This window comes from Diplotaxodon limnothrissa, linkage group LG23 (assembly GCF_057381915.1).
Source record: "Diplotaxodon limnothrissa isolate DT_005_m linkage group LG23, D_limnothrissa_male_GT1.1, whole genome shotgun sequence".
NCBI lineage: Eukaryota > Metazoa > Chordata > Actinopteri > Cichliformes > Cichlidae > Diplotaxodon > Diplotaxodon limnothrissa.
The window spans coordinates 23,271,223-23,282,284 of NC_140617.1; the positions used below are offsets into that span (position 1 = coordinate 23,271,223).

At 38.9% G+C, this 11,062-nt stretch overlaps 1 protein-coding gene across 4 annotated transcripts in view; it reads right to left on the bottom strand.

Annotated features, from left to right (window-relative positions):
- Positions 1-961: 961 nt before the first annotated feature.
- Positions 962-11,062, bottom strand: part of LOC146608094 (tensin-1-like) — a 71,555-nt gene continuing 61,454 nt past the window's right edge. For 3 of the 4 annotated variants that reach the window (XM_085348323.1, XM_085348321.1, XM_085348324.1), the window contains 14 exons: positions 10,794-10,868; positions 10,343-10,369; positions 10,008-10,089; positions 7,812-8,368; positions 7,637-7,723; positions 7,422-7,550; positions 7,236-7,331; positions 7,044-7,121; positions 6,757-6,828; positions 5,730-5,756; positions 5,244-5,412; positions 4,896-4,964; positions 4,679-4,708; positions 962-4,037 (listed from right to left, as the gene is read on the bottom strand). In XM_085348323.1, the coding sequence (XP_085204449.1) occupies positions 3,908-4,037; positions 4,679-4,708; positions 4,896-4,964; positions 5,244-5,412; positions 5,730-5,756; positions 6,757-6,828; positions 7,044-7,121; positions 7,236-7,331; positions 7,422-7,550; positions 7,637-7,723; positions 7,812-8,368; positions 10,008-10,089; positions 10,343-10,369; positions 10,794-10,868 (1,628 nt within the window). In that variant the 3' untranslated portion in view covers positions 962-3,907. The remainder of the gene's footprint in view (positions 4,038-4,678; positions 4,709-4,895; positions 4,965-5,243; positions 5,413-5,729; positions 5,757-6,756; positions 6,829-7,043; positions 7,122-7,235; positions 7,332-7,421; positions 7,551-7,636; positions 7,724-7,811; positions 8,369-10,007; positions 10,090-10,342; positions 10,370-10,793; positions 10,869-11,062) is intronic. The other variant, XM_085348322.1, reaches the window with a different exon arrangement.

Below are 11,062 nucleotides of genomic sequence, written 5' to 3' on the forward strand. Positions count from 1 at the left end.
ATTGAGAAAAGCATGAAAAACAAAAATAAAAAAAACAAAAATAATATGAAATATTTTCCAGATTTTGTTCATAATATTCATCTTTTCTGTACTTTCTTAAACACATTTAAATATTAAAAGACAAAAATAATAAATATTCAGACTCCGGTATGTCACACCAGTAGTTCAGTAGCACTAAACTTTCTATAATTAATTTCAATAAGATTAGATCAGGGTCTGAGGATTCAGGGGACCACTGATTAAATGTTTGGGCATTCTAGTCTGGCATCTTCCTTCATCACCTGATCCACCACACCACCAGCCTCTCTTGACCCAAGTGTCCATGACGTGGCCTCAGGTCTCATAATACAATTACAAAATCAATCACACACCCATATGTCGGCTTGCTTCACTAGGACCGTGGATTCCCCGGTTGGGGAGCTTTTCAGCACCTCACCAGAGACTCCAAAAAAGGTGCATAATCTGTGATGGCACTCAGTTCGTAAGGTGCAGGAAAAACATTATCTCGCCCACTATGGACAAACTCTATGTGCAGCTGGGGGGCTAAAAATAAACTCACTCCTGTGAACCCCCTCACCTGACAGTCCTGTGTCCCTAAATCCAGTTTAAACAGGTACAGATTGAATTGCCTTTGACTACCACCAAATTCAGAAAGTACCAGACCGCTATGGTGAGTGGTGCGTCCATAGAACAGACCTGTACGGTTTGTTAAGGCCGAGCCAAGCCCTGTGCATTTAAGATACATTCCCACTAAGCAATATCAAATGAGGCTCCAAGCTTGGCCTTCATGAATGTCAAATCAGCCCAGATGATCCCTCCAGGTAATTTTTCCATGCCAGGGTCTCTCTAATCAAACTGGTTCTGGGTGAGGGTCAGACTAAGAAGTCAGTGTCTGAACCCATGTATTAAAAAAGCGCAGTAAAAAAAAAAACACCCACATGCCTTTAACGTAATGTATCTGTATTGCTTTAATGTTTTTATTTCATTTTTTTCCTCAGGAACAGGTAAGCCATGACAGCATAATGTAAATGATAAGCGTAGACAAAATCTGAGACCCTTTTGCACATCCATAGTAGAACATTCATACAACATACAAGTCTCATCTGTACAAGGGGTCACAGAATCTTTTTTTTTTTAATTTCAATGAAACAACAAGGTAACTCTTGACTCAAAGCCAACAGGTACAATATAGTTTTGATTTTTTTAAATTGTATTTCAACATTTAGTTCTTTAGTTTTTCTTTTCAAATGACATTGATTTAAGTGCACTGTACCTCTTTGCTTTCAATAAAGCGCCACCGTACAATCCTAAAATCATTAACGCTGTAAAAACTGCAAAGCTGTGACAATGAAACATGGAAATTTGTAAGGAAATGAAAGAATAAATAAGAATAAATAAATCAATGACTCTCAAAGGGTGGGGGGGGGGGGGGGGGACACACCTTTGGAGGTCTGACAAGGCTGCAAGTGCAGAGCTTTAGCATCACGATGAGACATGTCTGACTTTATCTACCTCCAGCACTGACGTCTATTTGAAATTTAATGTTTTGGTAATTGAACAGAACTTCATTGTTCTTCTTTGAGATGGGCACAGTGGGACTTTTCAATCTTAAGCAAATACATTTTGGAGACAACAAACGCCTGCCCACCCCCAAAATACTTTTGTCATTGCAAGACATCTCAATGTCTTGCTGTCTTGCAATTATTTAATATCGAACATCCCATAATAACCTGGCTGCTCAAGTTGAGCTAGACTGAAAAATGAATGAAACACAAAACAAATGGAAACTGAGAAGCAGCATGCAGCAAGTTAGCATAGACGTATGAATCTTTGGCAAAATTATAACTGTAACTGTAACGGATGCATAAAAGCTGTTTTCATATTGCATTCGAGGTTGGCCTCCTCCTTTTTTTCTCACACATTTAAATGTAACAGCTTCGATATGTTTGCCTTCCAAATGTAAGGAAGCACACTCAGATATTTCTGTCTACACATTTCAGACCTGTCTCCTTTGCGCCCCACCTCGTTTGGGAAGAAGAAAAAAAACAGGCAGAAAAAAAGAGTAATACATGACAAGGTGAAAACAAACATATACATGTACAAAGTAATGTACACCATATATTCAAACGCATTTCAAAATCGCCAGACTTTGAAATCATTAGCCAAAATAAGTATATATCTTTTTTTTCTCACCCTATTAGGTAATCTTCTTTATCTAGACTGTACAATATATGTATATATGAGTAATCATGAGGGACCAAAGCAACAAAAATAAATACTTTTTTTCGCTATGTCACCTTTCAAAGTAGTATCTATGTACATTTATATCAATATCAATTTTTTTTCCCTTAGCTTATTGTGAATGGTTGAGCGTGTGTTCAACAAGCAGGCATTGCGCACAGTGTGGAAACTTCTCATGTGTTTTTTTTTTCTTTGTTTTTAACACTAAATGGTATCCAGATGTAAATTTTGACAACACCGTGGAACATAAAACTGTCCTTGATACAGCGAAAGGTAACCCTGGCCCAAATGGACTGAAAACTAAATGAAAACAAAGGTAAAAACATAGCATCTCACCATCATGTGACTACTTCAACAGTGGGTTGTTCTACTTCCTTTTTTTGTTTGTTTCGTAGGACTCTGAGAAGAGTACAAAAAAAGTTTCTATTTCATGCAGTCTTTGACAAGTCATACGGCGTCAGAGTACTCGTCTAAAGGTTTTTAGTTTTAAGCACATGGCATAGAATGATTTCAGTGATGTTGGATGTCACTATGGGGGGGGTGCATTTTGGGACAACAACATGCATAAAGAACAGTGCATAGGTCCAGGTCATTGGGCCAGTCCCTGGTGATTTCCAGTGTGTTTCAGTGGCAGCGTCTATCAAGCAGTTGGTGATGACGAAGTCTGTGTGACTCTGGGAGGAAAGAGTCTTGGCCTGAATCAGCGGCTCCACCTTCTAGATAAAACAATCCCTCTGTCTGGCATGCAATTGCGAGCTTGCCGATATCAGGTGGATAATCCAAGAAGCAAGGTTTTTTTGTGTTTTTAGAGAGAGAAATCAGGCTCGGACTGGATGCTGAGGTGATGCAAAAGTGGCTGCACTGACACAAAGTTCGGTGACCTTAGCGTGGCATTGTTTTATTGTCCTTTTTTTCCCTCCCCTTTTCTTTTTTTTGTTAAGTCTGGTCTGTTATGTGCAGTTTAGATCAGTCGTTTCACTGCAGAGCCCTTTCCAACACATAACAGACCTGGAAATGGCCACTCTAAGGATTTCACAATGACTTTTGTGGAAGGTAGAAGAGTCAAGCTTAAAGATCAAGCTAACATGCATAATGTCTTCAGACAGTTTTGCTAAAAGCCATCAAGGCCAACATTTTTTTTTTACTCCTGAAGATGAGTTCAAGAAAACAGATTTTTTTTTTCAATGTTTCATCTTTTAAAAGGAGGAAATAATAATGGCTTAACAGCTACATCATTCTCGCACTTGTATTGCAGCTACCTTTGGTAAATCAATCGACAAGAACAACAGAAAACCCTGAAACATCCACTTCCTTTTATGTTCCCTGACTAGACTTTGCATTTTTCTTTTAGTCTTTAGCTAAGTTCTCCAAGCACAGGTTACCCTGTCGATAAATCTTCTCCCTCCAATGGCTTCCATGTTTGTCACATGCTTGCTCCGCATCACACATCCTCTAGCTCCAGTTTCGATCCACACCAAAGCCTTCAAACAGAGACTACTTCAATTAGATCAAAACAAACCAGCAAGGCAGAGAGGAAAAAACAGAGAAGGAAAACAAAAACCCAACATAAAACAGAAGGAAAGGACTCCATCCAGCCCTGGCAAAGAGGACACCAACAATGAGGGAAGATTGCAAAACAGCCACTGCCATTTGAACGTTAAGGGTTTCATCGCTGCATCATTTTAGAGACGAAGCCGACGATGGCGGAGGCGGGCTGATCTGGGTCCAGCTCAGCAAACAGGTGGCTGACATTGTCTGTTGTGCTTCCTTGTTTCCTTGCCACAAATCCAAAAAGCCTGAAAGCAAGAAAAACATATATTATACTTAAACAAAGGCAAATGACTCTGTTATCACAAGTCATTAGTCAGCAAGCAGTTTGACAGTCTACTTGTTACAAAAGTACTGTGCCAAAGTTAAAAACAAACAAACATGAATGCCTTTCATAACAAAAATATTCCAGTGTGCTTCAGTGACAGTGTCTATCAACAGGTCCAAATATAATTAAGGTGACCTTGAACAACTTCAAATTCATGCTGGGGCAAGCATCAAAAAAACATTTTGCTTTTGAAACTTTGGCAGTTGATATCCTCAGTTGCTAAATGCTTGCTAGGTGTGTTAAAAGAAGAGCCGAGGCTTTTCTGAGACATTTTGATTGCATTAAACCAATGATGTCATCTATTTTTCACTAAACAATCAAATTTCTCAGTTTCACCCTTGGATATGTTGAGTTTGTGTTAAAAGTTTCTGTTAAATTTAAAGTTTGATGTGTCTCAACCTTTTTGCCAGATAAGGTTAAATACTGTAGCTATTGGACATCTGGAAAAGGAAACCAAACAATATTTTTTTAAGTGGTTAGTGAAATGAATTCAGTTGTTTATGACATTCAGTACACAGATAACTCTTTATACACATTTATCTTTAAAGCATGCAAACTTACCTCACTGAGCCGCCTCCTTCTTTGCCCCATCTAAACAAAAAACAAAAAATCAAATACAAAATACAATAAAAAATATAATTTTGAATTAAGTAATTACACTAATCATATATATATATATATATATATATATATATATATATATATATATATATATATATATATATATATATATATATATATATATATATTTATTCAGTACATTAAAGGAAAGTCTTACTTTCTGTCCTGGGGATCAATGTCACAGTAGGTTACCGTGTTTATTGGATAATGTCTTCTAAAGAAAAGCCTGCAGTAAAAATAAATGAATGAATGAATATAAAATAACATTACATTAAAAGACCATGCTTGGATGTGAAACATTGCACAGGGTATCTCTTGGTGTTTGCTGAAAAATGCTGTCATGTGATTACTGGTTTACTGGCTACCACTAGAGGGTGCAAAATTACTTTTGCAGTAAACATTTCTTTTTGTTAGGGACTATCATACTAATATATATAACAGATATAACAGACCCTTATTAAGACCATTGTTAATATTAGAGTTACTCCTGAACGTGCTTACTCACTTTCTCTGACTGTCGGTGAGTGTGATGCCCTGTGTGGACACTTTAAAGTGGACGGTGGTGGCAGCGGGCAGAGGGTTGGTTGACAGCGTCTGACTAATTGCCTTGGCAATTGCCTGAGGCCCAGTGAGCGATTCCATGTCCACAGAGTTGATGTAGAGAACATTGCACGCTAGAGGTAAACAATGGAAAAACACTGCTACATAAGAGAAGATCCTACAAAAAAAACAAAAAACAGTGTGCATGCAGTTTGTCTTAAAGTGATGGAAGCTGTAGTGAGGATAATTAAAAATGCATACAGTGAATAATGTTATGACACAAGTTATCATGCAACGCATATTTTTACATAACATGCATGAATTTCAAGTTTTTTCCGAGTTTTATTTAGTTGTAAAATTTGTTAACAGTGACTGAAACCCTCTGGGAAAGAGCACACTCATATTCAGTAAAATTCCATGATGAAGCAGAGCAGTGCAAACCAGTATTTACCATGGGCTTCCTCAGGAACCTTCTGGACTGTAAAGTAAGGATGACAAGGTTGTGTAAGCAAGTGATCTGATGTTTCTAAAAAAAAAAAAAAAAGTTTGTCCATTCAGGGACCAGAACAGGCCTGATTCCATTAGTCTGTGCCACAACTGGTGACTGGCCAAACAGTTTCACATATATCTGATTATAAGCTGGTCTTTGTCATGCATGCGCAACATATCTGCAAAAGAACAGCACACGCTGACATCCAAATGCTGGATGTTAAACTCCTCATTGTGAGTAAAGTGACAAATTTTAAAGTAAACCACATGGGAACCGGCACTAAAACATTTGCAGCAAATCTAATCCCACATAAAATCACCATCATCCAGTTGAATATGGATATTTTAGGGAAGCAAACAAAAGCAAAGTGGCTAAAACTAAAGCTATCCAGAGTCCGGCGCAAGCCATATGCTAGCAGCCTCAGTATGAACCTCAGTATGCCCGCGGAATAAAAGCAGTTACGAAAAAAAATTTATGACAGAAGTGAAAAGGAAAAGGTGTTGATTTCATGTTGGCTGTTGAATTTATAAACATATAACTGTTTTGTTGTATGAATCTCTTGCAACTGGTTTTATTTGGCAAGCTGAAATATGTCAGGTAAAACTAGATATACAGGAAGTCATTTTAATTATCTGTATCTCTTTCCAGTAGGTTATTTTCAGTTACTTCTGTGAGACAATACCCGGTAACTTACTGTAGTTTTGGGGGAAAATTTTGTAAGTTTAAAAATTTCTATTATTGCTATATAATTTAGAATATTGCATTGAAGAAAATGTGATTTTGTTGTCATTTTTAGTTTTAAGAAAGAAACCAGAATTAAAAAAAATGGTATTGGCACATCACACTTAAAAAAAAGAACTAAAAAATTGGAAATTGGAACAGGCCAAGAAAATTGCAATTGGTGCATCTCTACTTTTCACAAAGAGTTAGTTTTTGTAGAATCATAATTTATCCCTTTTTTCTTCTAGTAGACTTCAGTGACACTTACCCGCTCCCTGCTTAAGAAGTTCAACAACTGGATCAGTTGGTGTGGTGAGTTCTAGTGCCTCTTCATTTGGGTCTGGAGAGACCGAATAGAGTAGATGTTATATTTTTGCATCTGAATACAATTACTTGCAGCAAATAAATTGTAAAGTGTAAAATAAAATTGACATTTTTATCAAAAACATGGAAGTACCTATCAATAATTTGGTTTGTACTAAAAGTCTGAGTGGATTCCCGTTCCATAAAATGTTAAAGAAACTAAGAAAGTAGAGTTAAAAAAACAAGAGTTACCTTTGGTGGGGATCATCAGTTTGCATGGCAAAGCCAGTGGGGTCATTGAGTGTTGGTACACCAAAGCAGAAAGACAGCCTACAAACAGAAAGCAATGGTCTCTCTGTCAGACTGGATCAGTCTGATATTAAATTAAATTTCAACCTGTGATTTTGATGTTGCAAACAGAAAAAAACACCAGCAGAAACTCACCAAAATAGGGTTCATTGGGACAGCCCTTCAGGCGGACACCTTTGGGGTTTGTCTCAATCAGGAAGTGCCGCACTAGCTCGTTAGTCATGTCACCAACTAAAAGAAAGACATACTCAGCTGATCCAGCTGTTGGAGAAGGCAGATGTTTCACAAGCAAGCCAAGAGCAGAGTGCGGGAAGCCTTTACCTTTTTTGTTCTGCTGGACAGTTGGTGGTGGGCAGGCCACCTTCATAGCCAGACCATAGGCCCCTCTGAAAGAGTGGCTGTCCCTTATGACGAAAGCCCCAGGCTCCCTGTCCTTCAGCAAACTGATGGCTACAAGAAGAAGATGAGGAGAATAAAAAGAAAAGCAATGATGAGAGGATGAGCAGCTGAAATTGGTTGAAGTTCCTGACTCTCACCTTGCTCTCTGGAGATGTCTGGCTTGTACCAGTACTTGGAGGTGTCCTGGACAAACTTGACATTCATCTTGATGTCAGGATAACCGTCTGTTTGAATGAAATTAGGTGAAGAAAATCAGTGATATTTAGCCCATGAGGTTCATGAAAGGTATTAAAAAAAAAAGTTCCCTTTTACCGTATATAGACTTGGAGACGTCTGGGAGAGTGTGTGTCCCAGACAGGTTAGGCGTGCTGCTAACACTGATCGGTATTGGCATCAGGTTCTTGTTCTCCATTCTGTCTGCATCTCCACTGGACATGTGTCGCTTTTCTGGCAGCTGTGGGGAGACTGGGAAAGCAGGCGTGGCAGGCTGATGGATGCCCCCCTGGCGAGAGGCAGCGCCCAGCTCATCAGGCGTACTGTGTCCACTCGTTGCCGTGCGGCGCCCCATCAGAGGGCTAGGTGGCACACCGGCAGCTGCTGTTTTAGGGTTTCGGCCAATCAGAGGACTTGAAGGAACACCAGATGGAGGTGGGTGCCTGCCCAGCAAGGGGCTGGCTTGACCCAGGCGTCTCTGCAGTGCAGGGCTCGGAGGAGTATTGGTGGCCACTGTGCGGTGGAGGGTGTTAGGGCTGCCGGGGACTGTGTGGACGCCCATAATGTTGACCTGAGATCCGTCTGGGGAAGCAGATCTGTGGGGGTGAATAGAGGCGGGGCTGTGTGGGACGGCATCTGAAGAACTAGTTCTTCTTCTACAATCATAAAAGTGAGAAAAGGTATGTTATTGTATTTTTGTACCTGATCCTTACACCGAACATTAAATGTGATAAGGATGCTCAAGCTGACTTGATGTTGACATTTCAGCACTTATTCCAGTTCGTAAAATACATCTTGTGGATGATATCGGCAGCTCATATCTAAGTAACCTCAATGAAAATTACCCCACTGTATAATGTTATTATTATTATTTTAAAAGCATTATTAGGTCTTTTGGTTGGTTCATCGCCCTCTGAAAGGATCCTAAACATGAACATATTGTATCAGTTTCGGGGGTGGGGTTTGGGTTTTTGTTAAATAGTGGCATTGAATATGCATTCATTTTTGTCTGTATCTGTGTGGATAGTTATTTATTATAATCTGATTGCCATTTTGAATTGAATCTGCAATTTTGACTCTATTTAGCTGTTTATGTGGATTAAATATAGATAGAAAACAGAGTGACTCCATCTGTGCTCAGTCTTTGATACTAAATTAATAAGGCTATTGAACTTTTGTTCAACTGCTCGCCAATGCAATGATGATGCTAATCTGTAAGTTCAACGAGAAAGATCTGTAATCACTTATATGCTTGCTTTCCTGGATGTTTGGCTGCTAATCTATTCTCAGCATCACTTTCACTTCTCTACAGCATCATACTGAATGATGACACCATTGCTTTAGTCCAGTGATTCCCAAAGTGTGAGCTGGAGCCCCCTAGTGAGCTGTGATGGTACTGCAGGTGGGTGCAGTAATAACAAAAATTCAGTTTGAGGTACTGGTTTTATTTCTATCACTGCTGGGATAATGCTGCGATACATCATATACAGGCCACATGAAATGTGACTGGTGATTGTTCTCTAATGAAAGACATTATACACAGGAAGTGATGTGGAATTTCTCAGTGTAAATCCTTACAAGCAAAGTCTTGAATATTTAGGCTCTGTCATGTCTTAAATACTTTTCGTTATGTTATTATGCTAACACAGCACTCAGACTGCTGGTTTACTTGTGGTTTTTAGAAGTAGATGCTAGGACTCTCCATGATGCACTAAGCACTTCTTTTTCACTCACCTCTCTTCAAACACAGTGTGTTTATATGCATCTACAGCATGTTATTAAATGTTTTCTTCTCTTTTCTATCTTTTCTGTTTTGTCCTCATGTCTCTATGCTCTCATTTCTTTCCTCTGTGTCCTCACACACTCTATAACTTGTCTGGCCCCTCCCTGAGCGTGGTTCTGTCAAAGCTCTCTTCCTTTTAAAAGGGAGTTCTTCCTCCCCACTGTCGCCAAGTGCTTGCTCAGTTAACCTGAATATCTAATTTGGGTCTCCAAGCTATCTATATGCATGAAATGAAGTACTTTCACAGCAGTATGTCCCCATATGTGTCAATGTATTAGAACCGGAAACTTTTATTTTAATTTAAAATTTGGGCTTTTCACGCTCCAGTTGCGAAATCACTTTATTTTAACCTCAATCACAAGGGTTCTTCAGAAACTTTCAGCATCATACTCCGTAAATGACATCCTGGATATGAGTATAAAAAAAAGAAAAGTAACATTTGCTTAATATGTATAAAAAACATGTACAGGCTAAAATTTTTATCCAAGAAAAATAAATGACAGAAGACTCACCCATCAGTGCTGTGGATGGGACTGCTGGAGGAGAGAGGAGCATTCAAAGGTTGTACCCTGGAGTCGCCAAAACCTCGATTATCTGCGTGTTAAAACAGACACACACATACATGTGTACGGTCAGATCGGTTTTTGGTGCATCACGCAACAGTTGGATGCCCTGAACGTAACAAGACAAATCAGTTAACAGGCATCAGAAGCTTGGAAAAGGCGAAACTGACAGAAACAGGAAATTAATCTAACATCAATCATCATAAAACAAAGACAAATTCATGTATAGTCGAGCACAGAAATATCAAATATGGGTTTGGTGGTGCCACAAAAAGTAAGCTTACCTTGTTCTCCAGTATTAGAATGAAAGTCTGACCACAAGAAGAAAAAAGAAGCAGACACCAACAGAAGAAGAGAGGGTGTGTGGAAAAGGAGGAGAGAAGAGAGATGCACTTGAGCTCAGAGCAAGAACTGTTAGCGTCGAAGCATTTGCAGGAACAATTCTACACACTAGAGGGCAGCAAAGTATTAAAGCAACCTTCTACTCAGTCAGCTACAGTATGACATAGTGCAGGGATTCTGTGCACTGTACACTTCTGTATAATTATCACTGGATGGCTAAAGTGCTTTTAGTCAAATCTAATTATGATTTGGGAGATTCAAATTCTTTGGATGCAAATACTGAAAACCTGAATGTTGTACCATGAACTGAATATCATTTTGTATACATCATCTGTAGTATATATACTGTCAGTTCTAAATGAAGACAAATATATTTAATGCTGGTAAACTGACCTGCTGCACCCTGCTGATGAGGCTTCAATCCCAGCGGTGACACAGGAGTCTTGCTCAAATCTGGAGGAGAGCGAGCTACGAGAAAGAAAGAGATTCAAAAGATTCTTAAAAATTTTGTATTTGCAAAACTTTCTCATTAGTGATGACATATGAGAATACGTAATAATGTACCCTGACTAATACAAGGAATGAAAGCACAGAGGTTTTCCCTTTTGCAAAAGTATGATGCAACATGGAAATTCATCAGATGGTGGATTTACATGTACGAA